The sequence below is a fragment of the Rhincodon typus genome, chromosome 4 (assembly GCF_021869965.1).
Source record: "Rhincodon typus isolate 14 chromosome 4, sRhiTyp1.1, whole genome shotgun sequence".
NCBI classification, from domain to species: Eukaryota; Metazoa; Chordata; class Chondrichthyes; order Orectolobiformes; family Rhincodontidae; genus Rhincodon; species Rhincodon typus.
In genome coordinates, this window is record NC_063335.1 from 17,491,947 (window position 1) to 17,510,885 (window position 18,939).

General features: G+C 39.0%; 1 protein-coding gene across 4 annotated transcripts in view; it reads left to right on the forward strand.

Annotated features, from left to right (window-relative positions):
• kcnv1 (potassium voltage-gated channel modifier subfamily V member 1) overlaps positions 1 to 18,939 on the forward strand; it is a 76,173-nt gene that overhangs the window by 44,613 nt on the left and 12,621 nt on the right. For all 4 annotated transcript variants that reach the window (XM_048595984.1, XM_048595986.1, XM_048595985.1 and 1 more), the window contains one exon: positions 15,136 to 16,104. In XM_048595984.1, coding sequence (XP_048451941.1) covers positions 15,159 to 16,104 — 946 coding nt within the window. In that variant the 5' untranslated portion in view covers positions 15,136 to 15,158. The remainder of the gene's footprint in view (positions 1 to 15,135; positions 16,105 to 18,939) is intronic.

Genomic DNA, 18,939 nt, shown 5'->3' on the forward strand with positions numbered 1-18,939 from the left:
GCTTGGCCTGCTGTGTTCATCCAGCTCTACACCTTGTTATCTCAGATTCTCCAGCATCTGCAGTTCCTATTATCTCTGAATATACAACTTGTTTTTTTCCCCAAAAAGAGCGCAGTACACCAAATGCAATCTAATCAAGATTCTATAAGCTATGTTTCTAATCAACCTAGACTTGGGCAGTTCACCATATTCTAATTCAGGGGTAATGAGAAATAAGTAAAATTTGATCTCAGTGGAACTGGGGAGATTCACGTGTTGCAAAATACTAATCTTCCATTAACTTCAAGCCTTCTGTCTTGAGTAGAATTTCAGTACACTCTTAATGGCTATAATCAGAAAGAGATGTCTTTTCTTACACCTCGAGTGTGCAATCCAACAGCAGGATGCTGTTTAAAACTAAAAACATTATTTATTCTCTCACATTTACTCTGAATTAATACAATGGCACACATTCAGTCTCATGCATGCATGAGTGCACATAGACTAGATGCAGTTAATGATGGGCACCTTACAATTAAATCAGTAAAGCAAATTATAAAGCAACATATATTATAGACTGATATCTAGGATGTTTATTCTCAGGTGAATTTTGAAACTGGAATAGGTTAAGTACTTTGGCTGCTTGATGCTACTTTTCAGAGTCTGTTTCTCAGATTTGGGTGACAGCTGCTGGTTCTGACGGACCAGCCGATCCATCTGCAGACAGTTCTTTTTTCCGGCGTTTTAAAATATTGAGCTGTAAGAACAGAAGTAGGCCATTTGTCCCATCAAGCCCGCTCCGCCATTCAATGAGATTATGGCTGATTTGATAATCCTCGACTCTGCTTACCTGTCTTTAACCCACAACCCTTGATTACCATAAAGTAGCAGCGGGGAGGTGATGGTCTCGTGGTATTATCACTGGACTATTAATCCAGAGACTTCAGTAATATTCTGGGGACCTGGGTTCTGGAATTAAGAGTTTAATCTGGATTTAAGAATTTTATGATGACCATGAACTCATTGTCAGAAAACCCCATTTGGTTCACTAATGCCCTTTTAAGGAAGAAAGCTGCCATCCTTACCTGGTCATGTGACTGCAGACCCACGGCAATGTGGTTGACTTTTAACTGCCTTCTGGGTTGGACAATAAATGCTGGCCTAGCCAATGGCGCCCTCATCCCATGACTGAATATATTAAAAAAAAAATCCAAGGAAGGGTGCAGGTATGCCCCAAACTGCAACATGGAAGGTCAGAACCATATTGTAAATAGATCGGAGACATGCCACAAGGTTGCAGTGAGTGTGTCTGATGCCATTGTCTATCGTTGGAGGAACAAGTGGTCAATGCACCTTGGGTTTGTGCCCTGAGATGTTGGTGACTGCTGTCCAAAATGGGAATCAGAAGGAGCAAGCAGTAAGCCAGAGTCACCAAGTACCTTTTTTTAATTGTCATATCAGAAATGTCGCCATCTCGTTTTTATTTGGTGGGTGAGAATTGGAAACTGGGTAATACTCAGGTGGGGTTAACCAATAATGCATGCAAATGACTGGAAATAATTATTTTGCTGCTCACTAATGAGGGACTCTTGACTCATTGTACAGTACTTGGTTGAAGAATTGGACTTTTTGCTCTCAACATTGATTGTCTTCTTAATGCTGATCTTGCCCTATTTTCCAAACACTTTCTTCAATGCCCAAATTGTTTTGGGACTGGGAATATTCTACTCATGCTATGTGAATCCCTATGTAATCTCCTTCTAGTTCTGATTTTGTATGAGACAGGCACACCTAGAGATTTAATGCTGCTCTTTGAGTAATATTATGCATATTGAGTAGTGCAGATCTCCTTGGGCTGGAAATCATTGAGTTCTGACTTTCGAATATAGTTCACAAACTTCTTTAAAATTTATCATTTTGGCAAAGCGGTTAACCTAGTTACTTTGAAACTGCTGACAAGGACTCTTTCTTTTTCTTTTACATAAGTGTTTAAATTATTAAATTCAGCATTCAAGTAATTTCAACACGTAGATAACAATGTTTGTGCTTAATTGTTCCTTTATCACTGCAATTAAATATTGTCTGCTTGGATTGCAGATGTAATTTTGGACACAGACAAGACCTGATTGGAGATCTGTTACAACAAAGTATCTTGATACACGTTTTTTCTTTCCTACTGATTATAGAAAGGTGACAAGACTAATGCCTCAACTGCTTTAATCATCTAAGTAGAAACTTACTTTAATTGACTTTATGCCACCATGTGAAAGTGTACATCTTATTTTGTTAAGCAGAAACAATGCAGCAGAGAATTAATTGTGAGCCTCAGTTATTGAATAAAACAAAAATGATGGGATAGATTTTCAACTTCTTGCACCGTATGTAGCACTGCTAAATTGATGGTCACCTTCTGAATTTGATGTGAGGGCTCTCTTTATGTCATATGCTCACTGAGATTTTGTTCAGGATGGCTTTGAATGCGATACATTCTTGGTTATTAGTTCTTGTCCTAAGTTGGCATATTTCAATAAGTACATGTAACTGAGGTTCTGCAAGTGTTTGAGTATTTTATTCTTCTTCCATTTTTAGCCTGTGTGCAGAATTTGACCATTCTCAAACTAAACTGCAGGAGGGAGCGATGAGGGACCCTGTGCCTGTGTTATACATACAGTCTCATAGTCACTGTTAGGTACATAGCCTCCCATCTGGATCAAGAATCCCTATTAATGTCAGATCCAATTCTTCCAGCCTCCGGATTGAGGTAATCAACTTAAAACCCCAGTACAGTACATCTGTCATAAAAACCTAGAGAACTGCAGATGCTGTGAATCAGGAACAAAAATGAAGTTGCTGGAAAAGCTCAGCAGGTCTGGCAGCATCTGTGAAGGAAAAAAACCGAGTTAACATTTCAGAGTTAACCCTTCCTCAGGGTCACCGGACCTGAAACGTTAACTCTGTTTTCTCCATCACAGATGCTGCCAGACCTGCTGAGCTTTTCCAGCAACTTTGTTTTTGTTCAGTATATCTGTCATGTGCGGCTTGATCAACAACCAACTATCCAAAGAAACTCAGCAGAGCTTTGATGCATGACAACAATTTTAAATTGGTATCAAACAAAACCCTGAATCCCTAGTGTTTGTCAAGGTACAGGTTTGTCTACTGACAACTGGTGCTAGTTTAACCTGAGGGTTACCATGCCTCAGGTGAGAGGAAAAGTTGCGGGGAAGAGTCCTTCAAGGTAATCTCAGCCAGTACAGGAATTGAACCCACACTGCTGGCACCACTCTGCTTTGCAAACCTGCTGTCCAGCCTACTGAGTTAACTGATGGTGCCCATTGAGTGGGCTGCTTTGTTCTGGGCAGTCTCAAGTTTCTGGAGTGTCGGAGCTGCACTTTTCCAGGCAAGTGCAGCATGTTTCATCACACTCCTGATGTGTGCCCTGTAGATGGTAGACAGGTTTTGGGGAGTCAGGAGGTGAGTTCTCACTGCAGAATTCCTAGCCTCTGACGTGTTCTTGTTACCACAGTAGCGAGTTCAGTTCAGTTTCTAACCAATGGTAATTGTTGATTGGAGCTTATTCCACCAAAAATATAACATGTAGTCACATGACTGTAAATTCTGCTTCTTCAGCCATGATAACAGTGCACTTAAATCAAGTTTAAATTCAGTCGGAAGTCCATAATGAATCCTAAATTATCATTAGATCACGAACCTGCCCTATAAATACCTCAGTTATCCTTCTCAAAAGGGGATTTCTGAATCATCTTTATTCATTCATGGGATGGAGGTGTCACTGCCTAGGCAGCATTTATTACCCAGAGGGCAGTTCAGAGTCAACCACATTGCTGTGGATTTGGAGTCACATGTAGGCCAGACCAGGTAAGCGTGGCAGTTTCCTTCCCTAATGGACATTAGTGAATCAGTTGGGATTTTCCTACAATCAACAATAGGTTCATTCTCATTATTAGATTCTTAATTGCAGTTATTTTATTGAATTCAAATTCCACCATCTGCCATGGTGAGATTTGAACCCAGGTCCCCAGAAGATTATCTGGGTTAGTAGTCAAGCAATAATACCACTAGGCCATTGCCTCCCCACTCACATTAAGATCTTTCAGTGAGTAACCTCTTTCCTCCCCACAACTCTGTAACGGTGTGCCGTATCTACGCTTCATGTTTGATTTTAGGGTAATGCTGTACTATAAGAGCTGTCACTTCAATGAAATCACATCTTCTTGTGTTCTGTATTGTTCATCTCTGGCCTTCAATCTGCTGGAGAATAATAACTCTTCTCATTGTGCTGATTTAACCCTATTGCTATTAAATGTGTATTATTGTGATGTTGCTTCAAATTTTCTTCTGTTTCTGAAGCATTTATTCTTTTATTCATGAATGCTGTTTGAAACAGAATTACCGTAGAGTTTGTTAGACTCTACAGCATTCCCTTTATTTGTCAATCTTTCCTCAGTCTGTATTACTCTGTCACACTACAACATTCTTCACTAAAGATTTGGATCGTATTATTGCTCTGTAGTAATTTATCGCTTTCAAGCTTTTTTAAAAATGTTTCTTTGTAATACAGTATCTCTGCAACGCTTGCTGGATTTTCCTATGTTTTCCAAGCTATACTCACCTTTTGTTAATGATCAAAATGATAGCTAGCTTTTTTCCACCTTCTGTAACCAAAATAGAGGTTTTCCAATTTTCCACACCCTTTCAAGTTTAACAACATCTTTGCTGTAGTAGGGAGACCAGCATTGAATGCAAACATCTCCAACCTTTGCAACTTCTGCTCTAAAGAGAGTACAATTGACATTTATCCTTAGAGCTGCTGGTGAAAAATCTTGGCCAATAGTTATCTCTCAACTAGCATGACTAAAACAATTCCATTGGCTATTTACATCATTAATCTTTATAAGACTTTGCTGTGTACAAATTAGCTGCTGTGTCCCTCTACGTTATAAAAGAGACCACATTTCAATAGGCGAAAGAAATTGCCAAGAGCTGTGGATCAGGAGAGTGGAACTATTAGAAATCAGAGGTGTTTCTAATTTTCTGTTTACATTCACTGCTCAGGAATTGCATGTGGAGTTCAAAAGAACTGAAAAGTCCTGCATCCTTTGAGCAGCTGTGTATAAATTTTTGGAGTTAGTCACAAGAAAGTGAATAACCTTCAAGTAACTAATGAGTAGCCAAAGAATTTCTAGAGGAATCATCGTGGAAGAGGTAAGATTAATTTGAAAACTTTAGTCTAAAGTATGTGTGATTGTATTTTGTGTTCTCTGATGTAAGTAATCACCTATTATATTTTGCAAGTTTTACAATTCTTTCAGTCATGTTTGCTTTACCTGATTATTGTACAGCAAAATCCATTCGTGTTAGACCATTGAATTTTCTTTAATTTTTTTCAGCAACATCAGGCAAAGTGCTTGCGGCTGTTGCGTAAGAAAGTCTAAATATTTATTTTGCATGATCTAGTTTTGTTTGTAGTGAGGATTGAACTAAAATATTCAGTTTAAATTTTATAGTTGCCAGTCTTAAACAGGGGCCCCAATTAAGCAGCTAATTTTTTTTTAATCACTACGTTCAGACATACTACAACACATCTTTGGAAAAGGTGAGACTTGAACCCAAGCCTTCTGGCCCAAGTGCTATCAGTACATTTGGAGCCCCCAATGGGAATCCTATTAAATGAGACAGATATGCCTTTTGTTTGAGGAGATTGCATAAACTAGTCAGTTTAGCACCGCAATTGACAAGAGTGTGTAGAAGTTCCTTGGTATACTTGTTGGTATTCCTGCCTGTCAGTGCTCGCTAGCTCAGTTATAGAGTATGAAACTATTAATCTCCAGGGTCAATTGTTTGAATCCCACACTGGGTTCCATTACATGTTTGGCTAGCTCATTGAAAGAACACAAGATTCCTGATCTCGGCTTGTGGATTCGAGCCCCATGCTGGGCAAGTTATTGCAACACGAGCATTAAGTGAGTGGTAGTTTCCGTAGCTGTGGGTCAGAAACCCAGGTTTTGAAGTCCCGCCTGCACCAGAGGTGTGTCATAACATACCTGAATAGGTCAATTTGAAGTATCAGTAAAAGAGCGCTGATGTTAAGTGACTAACGAAGTTAGTGGGAGGAAGAAAAGGAGGTGTTCTATTGCTTTTGATTTTCCTAGTTTTGTTCACCCTCAGCAATTGATTCTTATGCTATTCCAGGAGTAGGGATAATTATTTTGTAAATAACTTTTTTTAATTGTTATTTCCTGGAATGTGAACATTGTTGGCTGAGTTAGCATTTATTTAATTATTTGGGAAGTGACTAAGGTTTATTTGATTCCTAAGATTCAATATAGTCAGCAACTGGAAGTAATGTTAATATATTAAAAGAACTAAATTTAGAATTGAATGAAACAATTGATAGTTCCTTAAGATGTATTTAAGGATACAGTACAGGTGAAGTTGCAGCAAATAGGAGCTCCGAGGTGCCTGTTTTGGTCCAGAGCAAACACATCTTCAGCAAGTGTTTGAAGTTTAAGCAGCTTTGCTCAGAGTTTGAGCAGGAGTCTGAACTATACACACATGTTGTGTGAAAGAGGTGGTAGACCTGTAGAACTTATTGCTACTGAAGGCTGTGGAGGCCAAGTTATTGCAAGTCTTTAAGACTGACATAAGTTCTTTATTGGTAAGGGGTGGATCAAGAGTTACTGGGAGAATGGGGGCTGAGAAATATGTTGGCCGTGATTGCACGTTAGAACAAATTGATGGGCTGAAAGGCTTAATTCTATTCATGTATCTTCTAGCCTTACAGTTCAGGAGCAGGAGTGTGTGCATCTGAGTAAAGCAGGTAAGGGGGGGCCCAAGGGCAGGAGCATAGGATCCTCAGCCTTTAGTATGGTTCAACAAGTTTGAGATTCTTTCATCTTCTTTGGCTGACGGTGAGGGCTACTGAGTGGATGAGCTAACTGACCGTGGTACAGGAACACCCCCATTCAAGATGGGGAAGTAAGAAGAAATGTAATGATAGTAGGTGACAATATAGTGAGGAGAATTGATACTGTTCCCTGTTCCAAAAAGCATGAATCCAGGCAGCTGTGCTTCCTGCCTATTGCCAGGGTCCAGGATAGCTGCTCAGAGCTGGAGAGGTATTGTAGTCGAATGGCAGCATCCAGTCATCATGGTCCATGCAAATGTCGATGACAAAGGCAGGACATGATGGAGATTCTGTCCAGCCAGTGTGAGGAGCTAGGCATTAAATGAAGAAACAAAACCACAAAAGCCGTAATCTCTGCATTATTAGCTCAGTCATCTAAGTAAATTTGCAACACACAAATCAAATTAGGAAGGTGAATGTGTGACCCAAAAGTCTGGTGTGGAAGAAATGAGTTCCAGTTCATGCAGCGTGGCACCCTATTGGAAGTAGGATCTGACCAAAAGGACTGTTTCCACCTGAACCATGGTGGGGCCAATGTCCTTGCCAATAGCATGAATTGAAAAGATGCCATGAGAAAGTCCAGGCCAAAAGCTGCAAATATGCAATTGTCCTTGTAAATTGTCCTTATAAATTGTGCCTCGATCCAGACATCGTTGTTTATTGTCATTGATTGTACACCGCTATGTCCTTTTCAGTGTCATTATGATGAGGTTGGTTGAGCAGTCCCTCAATGTCCAGAAGACTGGGGAAATGACCTTTCGAAACACACAAAGTGCCAAACTTAGTACCATAGAACATCCTTTGGACTGAAACGTCCCTACATGAGTAACAATAGCTGACAGATATCCGCTTTCTTTATTCTAGAGGTTTGTGGAGAGATATCCCATCTCAAATTTTGAGAACTTTTGGGTCATGACAGATGAATTGAGTAGGTATTTTGCATCAAATGAAACAAGTAGCATTCTAGATGCAGTGATAAATCAGGAAATGGAAGGATGGGAGGAACTGAGGAAAACTGCAATCACCAGAGAAGTGATACTGGTTAAATTGTTGGAGATACACGCTGAAAAGTATCTGAGTCCAGGCAAACTTCATCCTCGGCTCACAAAAGAGATGGCTCATGGGGCAGCTAATGTATTGATTTTAATTTTCCAAAACTCTGTTGATTTAGGGAAGTTTCCATGAGCAAATGTAACCCCTTTATTCAAAAATGGAAGGAGACAAAGCAGGGCACTACAGATCATTTTAGCTTGACATCTGTCATCAGGAAAAGAGGGCATTAAGATACGTTCAAAGTAATCCGTCAGAATCAACATGGTTTTCTGAAAGGGAAATCATGTCTGACTAATCCAGTGATGTTCTTTGAGCCAGTATCATATGCTGTGAATAACACGAACCAATGGAGGTAGTGTACTTAGATTTCCAGAATGTATTTGATAACATGCCACATGAAAGTTTGTTGTGGTAAAAGAAGAGTTTATGGTGTTGGGGTAGTATATTGACATGGATAAAAGATTCGCTGTCTAACCCGAAGCAGAGTATGCATAAACGGATCTTTTTCAGGTTGGCAAAATGTAATGAGCAGTCAGCCATAGCAACGGGCACTGGGACCTCAAATGTTTACATTTTGTATAAGTGAATTAGGTGAAGGTATGGTTGCCAAATTTAATGAAAACACAAAAGGTAAATGAAAAAGTAAGCCATTAAGATGATATAAAGAGGCTTAAAGAGAGATTGAGTGGGCAACATAGAAACAGAGAAAATAGGTGCAGGAGTTGGCCGTTCAGCCCTTCGAGCCTGCACCACCATTCAATACGGTCATGGCTGATCATGCAATCTCAGTATCCCATTCCCGCCCTCTCCCCATACCCCTTGATCCCTTTAGCCACAAGCACCATGTCCAGCTCCCTCTTGAATCTATCTAACCAACTGACCCCAACAGCTTCCTGTGGGTGTGAATTCCACAGGTTCACAACTCCTTGAGTGAAGAAATTCTTCCTCCTCTCAGTTCTGAATGGCTTACCCCTCATTCTTAGGCTGTGACTCCTTGTTCTGGACTTCCCCAACATTAGGAATATTCTTTCCGCATCTAGCCTCTCCAGTCCCATCAGGATTTCATGTTTCTGAGATCTCCCCTCGTTCTTGTAAATTCAGCGAATACAAGCCCGTTTGATCCAGTCTTTCCTCATATGTCAGTCCTGCCATCCCGAGAATCAGTCTGGTGACCTTTGCTGAACTTCTTCAATAGCAAGAATGTCCTTCCTCAGACTGGGAGACCAAAACTGCACACAATACTCAAGGTGTGGCCTCAATAAGACCCTGTATAACTGCAGCAAGACATTCTTACTCCAGTATTCAAATCCTGTCACTATGAAGGAGAGCATGCCATTAGCTTTTCTCACTGTCTGCTGCACCTACATACCAAATTGCAGTGACAATTCCATCATGATGCCCAGGTCTCGTTGTACCTCACCCTTTCCTAAAGTGCCACCATTCAGTAATAATCTGCCTTCCTGTTTTTGTGACCAGAGTGGATAAGCTCATATTTATCCACATTGTATTGCATTTGTCAAGTATTTGCCCACTCAGCCGACAATGTGGTAAATGTGGCATACTATGGCAAAATGTTATCATTTTGTACATTTTTAGCAGGAAGAATAGAAAAGCATATCATCTGAATGGTGAGAGATTGCAGAGCTCTATGATCAGAGGGTTGTGGGACCCCTTGTGTATGAATTTCAAATGTTTTTAGCATGCAAGTACAAGAGTTATTAGGAAAGCCAATAGATTTTTTATCATTTATTGGAAGGGGGATTGAATACAAAAGTAAGGAGGTTACACTTGAGTTACATACAACATTGGTGATACTACATCTGGAGTACTGTGCAGCATTGGTCATGTTATTTAAGAATGTACATGCACGCAACACAATTCAGGGAACATTTATTGAACTCCCGAGGGAATTGTGTTAGAGGAAAGGTTGGACAAGCTAGGTTTGTCTTGTTGGAGCACAGAAGTGTAAGAGGTGACTTTATTTGAAACAGCTAAGATTTTGAGAGGCCTTGAAAGGACAGATTTGGAAAGGATGTTTCCTGTTATGGGAGAATCCAGAACTAGGGATCGTTGTTTAAAAGTCAGAGTCACCTATTTTAAAATGGATGAGGCATACCTTTTTCTCTCATATAGTTAGGAATCTTTCGAATTTCCCCCCTGAGAAGATGATGGAATCAGAGTCCTTGAATATTTTTAAGGCAGGGTTAGATAAACTTATGTAAGCACAGATTGAAAGGTTATCAAGGGTAGGTGCATAATGAAATTTGAGGTTACAGTCCGATCAGTCATGATCTAATTGAAAAGTGGGTTAAGTTCGATGGGTCTGAATGGCCTACTCCTGCTCCTAATTTGTATGCTTATATATTTATATGAAATGACACTAACAGTTTTTGGATTGTAGGAAATGCAGGCTTGTCTGCAATTATGGCTTAAGTTTGATGATCATCTAAATTTTGCCACTGTTTCGTTGTGCAATATCTAGCTTTAATTCCTCCAGTGAGGAGTCGGTTTTCTCAATGATGTAATCTGTTTCATTTCAGCTTCTGTCAGCATAGATTGTAAACACCAACTGTCTCAAATTGTGTGAAACTGGAAGAGTTATGTGTCCGTGTGAGGAGTCTAACAGAACCCCCATGATAACTGCAGATCCAGTAAATATATATATAATGTCTGCTGTAGTGGTGCCTGCAAGTTTGAATTGAACCTTTATCACTAATATTTAATCCCATAAGACTTTTGCCTCTATGTATAAAATGTGAACTTGTCTGCGGTAACATCTTACCTGTGCACTGCAACAAAGCTCGTTCTCAGAAGCCGAATAATTGAGTCTTCCATAAGCTTAGAGTGCCTTTCACAGGGATGAGAGAAAGTTCCAAAACTTCTTAGTGGTAGATACGTGCACATTTACAATTAATAAACAATACAGAAATGACAGTGATTCTAAAGCATTGCTTTAAATGATCTAGTGCTTTACTTGATGGTGTTATGATCCTAACTGATGTTTATTATTGGGCAAGTCTGATGCAATACTGAAATCAGGCTTAATAGATCATATTTTGATTCTTTTTAAAAATAAAATGGTCATTCACTGAAACACCAGCACACACTGCTGGTTTTTAACAATAAAACAAGGTTACTGTGCAAAAAAAATAGAATCAACCAAACTATTTGCTGATATCACAATTTGAAATATTTCAATATGTGGTTAAAGTACAATATTTCATCTATTACCACAACATTCAAATAAAAGTCCTAAAACACCAGAAAATTCTATCTCTTTTACATCTATAGGTTTAACTAACTTTTTTGCTTTCAATTCCTAGTCTTGAGTTCTGATATCCTCTTCCTTCAATATTCATACAGCTGAGCTTCGACTTTGTTTTTTGAATAACCCATTCAAGGTTCTTGCGAAACATTTCTGACCTGAAACTTCCAATCTTAACCCTTATACTGAGGTAACCTATTTCTAACCTTTCTAAACTAACTCCTTGCTCCAGGAGAATTGTGTTCTTACATTTAACTTTAAGCAGGACTTCTGAGAACTGAACAAAGGCTTTCCACATTACGGGTGAATTTGCTAAGCTAATCTAAAAAGAAAAGTATTTCTAACTGAAATCAGGCTAATACTCTTCCATGTTTACCCTGCCGACTCATGAAATTCTCCCAATGCAAACAAATTTCCATTAGCACTTCAGGAATCATTTCTCTTGTGCTTTTTTTTTAATGCCATAGCTCCTGTAATACTAACAGGTTAGTCATTAAAATCCCTTTTGTACATTGACCAAAACCAGTTCAAAATCCAAACTTGAATATAATATGTGTATTATATTATATGTATCATAGTGATATAAATGTACTGCAACTCAATCTTGGGAAGAAACTCCTTCAGGTGTTGAACCAATGAAGACGTCTTTGATGACCAATACATCTTTGCAAAATTATTGCACTTTCAGCATGAATTGCATGCTTTTTATCTCTCCTCCAGCTCAGCATGATATTCTGATACAAGAACATTTCCACAATTCAGTCCATTTTTGAAGGCATTGAACCTTGCTGGTACTTGAGGTCCCTTTCTCAATAGCAGTCACACTTCAACAACAACAAAAACAAAGTTTCTGGAAAAGCTCAGCAGGTCTGGCAGCATCTGTGGAGGAGAAAACAGAGTTAACGTTTTGGGTCCGGTGACTCTTCCTCAGAACCGTTTCAAGGAAGGGTCACCGGACCCAAAACGTTAACTCTGTTTTCTCCTCCACAGATGCTGCCAGACCTGCTGAGCTTTTCCAGAAACTTTGTTTTTGTTCCTGATTTACAGCATCCGCAGTTCTTTTGGTTTTTATTTAGCAGTCACACTTGATCTGGTAGGGTGATGTGTGTCTGAATCCATGAGTCTGAAGGTGAATTTCTGTGTAACTTCTTCGATCTAACATGACAACTGGACTCGGAGTGTGTCATAGTTGTGCAGACTGGTAACTCCATATAGTAATACACAGGACCTCATTCTTTGCAAACAGCGATGCAGTGTTCTTTCAATTTAACAAATTAGCAACATCCATTCTCTGGTTTGCTCCTCAGGGAAATACTTTGACCAATCACTGTCAACATGCCTGGTTTAAAACTTTAAAAATTTTTAGCAGTTAGCTGTCACTCATCGTATAACTGGTGCATTCTCCATGCCAAACTTATAGCAATCCCGTTCCTCTTGCAAATCAGCAATCTTCTTATGCAGCCTAAAGTATTCACCTTGATATTTGTATTCTTGTTAATGTCCTGATGAGTGGAAGATGAAACATTTCAGCAAAATGTATTTTCGTTCAGCAGGATTATGTAAATTGATTCACCTGACCTACCTGGAGGATTTCATACCTGCATTCATAAGGCATTGTAGTATCCATAATTAGCTCATTTCATCTTTTGGCTTCACTGTCCTAATTTCCTTTTTTTGCTGCATTTTATTCTTCTAATTGCTTCACTGAGAATGTCTTGATGAGATTTCACTATTTGCAATTTGTTTAAAATATAATTGATCATTCTTAATTATCAGTTTCCACACCGGTACTCAATTAGAATACTAGATTAAACTGAAGCTTTAATCTGTCATTGACAAATCACTTGTTGTGTATTTCTGTCTGCTTCTGTTTTCAGAATTCCAGTGTTTTCTCGTTCTTGCCTTAGTATTATTGCTGTTGGTTGGATAAATCTATTCGTAACATCTCAAATATATCTTTAGTTGCTAGATGTAAAGACATTATATGTAAATAATTAACATATCTATCAAAGTAGACTGAAACTAGTCAACCAGACTGGCATTTCCTGCTCTACACACTTGCATGAGAAGTTCATAACTGTAGGTGATGTCTTTATCCCCATTTTATCGGGATGGGAGATGAAGAATCCAGCACAGGAATACATGAGTGAGCTATATTCAAAGTAATTGCTTTGGAAATGCCAAGGAGAGAGATTTGTAAGAGCCAGAGAAGACTCACTCTCCTTCTCTGCTTCTCTCAGCCGCTCGAAGGACAAAGCACCTGGTAATGCAAATGGAAAAGAAACATCTGATTCTTGAGGACTCCAAGATTAACTGTAATGTTCACAGTTTCCCTTGATCCAGGGCATGTCTAGCCAGCTAGGTCTCTGGTTTATTCCAAACAGCACAAGAACAGCTTAGGACTTTAACCTGCATGTACTTTTATGTTGCTCAAAAGACAATTTTATCAAAGCTTTTCATAGCAGCACCTGTACCAACAAAATTCCCTTGTCAAACAATCAGCACTTTCAGACAACAAAAATGTTGTTTTCTCTTTGTATTTCTTGCGAAATGTCCCAATGATTATAATACAAAAACTTCAAAAAAATCTTTTTTAGCAGTGTTCTAGTTTTGTAATACCAAATAACTATTCAGAATAATTTATGTTTTTGTAGTGGTACTACTCCCTTTGTAACTTTGCATTTGTATTGATATTTCTTTTTCATGTTGTCTTTATTTTTCTTGCAGCTAGCAAGTATTAAAATTGTTTTTCCTTTCGCTCAAAAAAAACTTAATTGGCTCCTCATTTGTTTCGCGTGATCAAGTGAACTGGTGTGAGGTATAGCCATATACTAAAGAGAACATTACATCCTTGTCGCAGCCACCTGAGGAGGTTGAAAAGACGGAGGCTGATTCACCCTTCCTCACCTGGCCACAATGCTCATTTGAAAATAACAATTATTGACATTGACAATATGTTAATACACCTTTTATATCAAGCAAAGCATTTTCCAGAATGTGCACGTTTACTTAGGAATCACTAACATATGGAGAGTAGCAGTTCCCGATAATATTCAAATACTTGGCTGGCACTGTGGCTCAGTGGTTAGCACTGCTACTTCACAGCAGCAGGGACCCAGGTTCAGTTCCACCCTTGGGTGACTGTCTATGTGGAGTTTGCATGTTCTCCCTGTGTCAGTGTGGGTTTCCTGTCACAGTCTAAAGGTGTGTAGATTAAGTGGATTGACCATAGTGTCCAGGGATATGCAGGCTAGGTGGATTAACCATGGAAAATGAGAGGTTACAGTGATGGAATGGGTCTGAATGGGAGGGTCACTGTGGACTTGATGGGCTGAATGGCCAGCTTCCACATTGTAGGGATTTTGGAAATGAAGTGACAGGTACCAAGTTAACACGTGGCAAGCAGATTTTTGAATTACAGTGACACATCTTTGAAACTCAAAATTTAACATCCTGAGTTAGTCCATTATAGGTTTGTATTAGTTCTAAGTATTTCAAGAAAGTACAAGTCCCATTCAGTCAAACTGAAGAAATCATCTTATCTGTATCATCTTTTGATTTTACAGGAACAGTTGGTGACGCACACTGTTGAGTGCTTTAGTTACATCTCTTTCCGCTAGTCTGTGCTAAAGACAACACATGAACATTCTTGTACTTCTGTTGGGGAATGAAATCCTCATTCAAAATCCATTTTTCATTTGTCTCTAACACCTGTGCTCATTCCGGAGTTTTATGAAGTTCATAATCTGAAAAAAAGTTGAAATGTGTTAGAGGGGCTTTTACATTAAACATTTAATGTACTCCATTTTAGACCTAAATGGGTAATGTTTTTCACAATGGAAATTGACATCGCAACTTTGTTACTGTTTTAAATGTATCTTAATGAAGGATTTCTATATTTACTTATCAGGCCATCGTCATTGACCATGTACCATGAAGTCTCCCAGTTGTTCTCCTTGGTTATTTGAACAGAATGAAGATAATTGTTCTGTTGTCTCTCTGGAATCCAGTGTTTTCTACAACGAAGAATGTGTCAATAAAAATCCTTTAAACACCTTCATCATAAATGTTGGGGGCAGCAGGTTCATTTTGTCTCCTGAAACTCTGTTGTCCTACCCTGAAACACGTCTGGGGAAACTGGCTATGTCTGAACAGGACTCTGTGCTGGAGCTATGTGATGATGCCAACTTTGTGGACAATGAATATTTCTTCGACCGGAGTTCTCAAACCTTCAAATACATCATAAATTATTATAAAACTGGTAGATTACATGTGAATGAAGAACTTTGTGCAATGTCTTTTTTACAGGAAATTGAATACTGGGGAATAGATGAATTTAACATTGACATTTGCTGCAGAGACAAATATTACAGACGGAAAGAAATTAATGAAGCTTTAGACATAAAGCAAGATGCAGAACTGATTCAGAATGAAGAGGAAGATTTCTCTGGAGTAATTTGTGAAAACCTAAGACAAAAACTATGGGTCATGATGGAGAAACCTGACTCTTCAATACTGGCTAAAATATTTGGCATCCTTTCTGTAGCATTTGTTCTCATATCCATTGCAAACATGGCTCTCTTTTCCCTTGAATATACAATATTGGAACCCCCGTTATTGAATGCAGTTGAGTATATTTGTATCACCTGGTTTTCTGCTGAGTATTTACTGAGATTTTTCTGTGTCAAAAACAAATGGAAGTTTCTTAAGAGTCTGGTAAATATCATCGATCTTATTGCTGTGATCCCATTTTACATCACTATGCTGGTGGAGCAACTTTATGGAGGTTCCACAGAATTGGAAAATGTGGGAAAGGTTGTCCAGATCCTGAGATTGATGAGATCGCTACGTATGTTGAAGCTTGGAAGGCACTCAACAGGTAAGATGCCGCTTCACATAGGAATTTTCCTGCAGAAGAAATAAATACTTTTATTTTTTCTTTAGTATCAGTTCAAATACAAGTTATTTTAAAAATCTATTTATGACAGAAATTGTACCTAAGCAAGTAATTTGAAAATGTGACTTTTTTTGCTCAGCTAAAAAACAGACTGTGTTTCAGTAGTCTCAGGACAACCATGATACACCATAAAACTTTTTGTGAAATATCCTGATGAGTGCAATATGAAAAGCTCGACAAAATCTTTTGTTTTAATCAGTATTCAAGTTCTGTACTACCCAATGACTGTTAATATTAATTTATCTTTTTGTAATGGATACTATTCCATTTTAACTTTACACTTGTGTTTGCCAAACTATCTGACTGTGCAATTCCTGACTGACTTCAATTTTCCTTTCTCCATGAACTCAAGCTGCTGGCCACATCCTGACCTGCACCATTTCTTTATCAATGCTCACTGACTTTCATTGACTCAAATTTAAAATTCTCATTATATTCAAATGTGTTCACAGCCTTGCCCCTCCCTATCTCTGTAAACTCCTTTAGCATTTTCCCCTTATAGATCCCTCATGCCGTTCACTAACCACCTACCAAATGCATCTTCAGCTTTCCATGCCATAAACACTGGAATTCTCACCTTTATAACTCTTTTTTGCCTCTCTGCAATTCTGTCCACCTACAAGACTCTCCTATCGTATCACATTGACTATCACATTTGTTGTTAGTCACCCCTCCTAATGTCACCTCCTTAAGTTATGGTCAAATTATACTCCAAGGAATCATCAGTTAAAGGTGCCATATGAATGCAAGTTATTGCTTTTAATATTGTAAAATTACAATTGAGGTTGGGAAAATCCTTAATGTGGGTAAGCAAAGATATTCAGTCATTTATTTGAAAACATCACATTTCTGGTCCGCTACAAAACAGGCTGACACTTCATAGTCTCATAGGACAATCATGATACACCATAGATACCAATCATCAGTTCCAAATGATTTCCTTCCCAATACAGGAAGGTGTACATTATTTGAAAACAGCAAAGGATTTAAATTTGCGGAGCATTGCTACAGATTTTGATTAATGTTCACTTACCACCCTGATTATCATCCGTTTTTCAATACAGTATTTTGGTTATTGTTGTCTTCAACCAGAACAATAATTTACCCTTCAGGTTATTATAGACCATTCGTGGATAAATTGAATTAATGAGCATTAACCAATCTGTTTTGCTAAGTTTTTGGTGCTATGTTAGCACAAGTAATGTGCGTTGTAGTATGTGATTTATAAAGTCACACTGGAATTTTATAACCTTTAAAATGAAGTATTACAGTTTATAATTGCATGAGATTATTTTTTCCAAATAGAGATGTATAAGTAGACAACTTTAACACACGACCATATTGTTTGAGCCACAACTAATTTATGACTAAGAAAAATTCACAAAAGTGCCAGCAATTAGCTCTTTATGCTGGCATGCTGCTGACAGGTAATTCCTTCCAGCATGGTCAACAGCCTTCATTTTCAACCAATGTTTACAGATTCCAGTCTGCACCAGTCCATTGTGAATTTCAGTTACATTCCGGGCTTCTTTCCTTGGGTAATTTTCCAACAGGTTATTACAATGTAGTGAAGTAGGAGCCGGAGAGTAAAGTTAACAAGCAACAGTTCCAGAATAAAATCATACCATGTTCGGTAAGAAATAACAGCATTGGTGAGGTGAAACAGAGTTAATAGGCAGAATCTGGTGGTGGTGACAGGTGTTTTGTGTGCTGGAGATCTGGTGATCCCATAAGGCCTTCGTTTCAGAGGACCATCATCAGATTTTCAGGTAATTGACCAGGGCAACAATGGGATTCACTAAGGACTGCAAACCCTGGGGTGGAAGCACCTGCTAGCTAACCAGCAGGACTGATCAGTGGGACTATTAAAGAGGCAGCAGATGCCGCTGGTAGAACACCTATTGGAGAGCTCAAATCAAGGAGGGACCCAGGCCCAGATAAATGATGACAGGAGGGAAATAACTGTGTGGGGGACAGAGGCAGGTGAAAGGGTTGGCAGCAAAGACCGGTGGGGGTGTTGAGGGGGAGGTATCAAGACCTGCCCCGCACCCCCCCACTTCCATTCCTGATGCCGAGTTCCTCGATCAGCCACTTGCCTTGAAATGCCTCGCTTGAAGCCTGCAAGTAAACACAGCAGGATTTCCTTGTTGCACTTCCTGCAGAGTGAGCCTTCATTCGCCACACTGTTAACTACCTCCTCCTGGTTTTGCTGACTCAAAGGCTTCAATTAGCAGCAGTACAGGAAAGCCAAGCAGAGGCCTGTGTGCCTCGCTTTAATTGAGGTAGAAGTGGCAAGCTGCTAGCGAGCCTACCTCCCAGCCTCCTGCCTGATTAAATACCCCTCCATCACCCAATATACCAGTGTGAGGCCATCAGTGTATGCCAAATATTTTAGCTGATGACCCTTCATGAAAACTTCTTTTGAAGAAGCAAGTCCAGCAATGCTACATGAATAGGAACAAGCAAATGTAAGGCTATTGAATTAATAATTTCCTACAAGTTGTGCAACATGATATACCTTTTATGGAGGAAACCTTACCTCCAGTGGTAAATTCTTAGTAAGAGATGAAGAAACCAATATGGCACCTGAAAGAAATTAAGAAATATTTGAAGTGATTCCATTTTAATTGAAGTCTTCAGGGCAGTGTCTTTACCCAATCATCCTCATCTGCTTCATCAATGACTTTCCCTCCATCATAAAATCAGAAGTGGGAATGTTTGCTGATTATTGCATAATGTTCAACTCCATTTGTGATT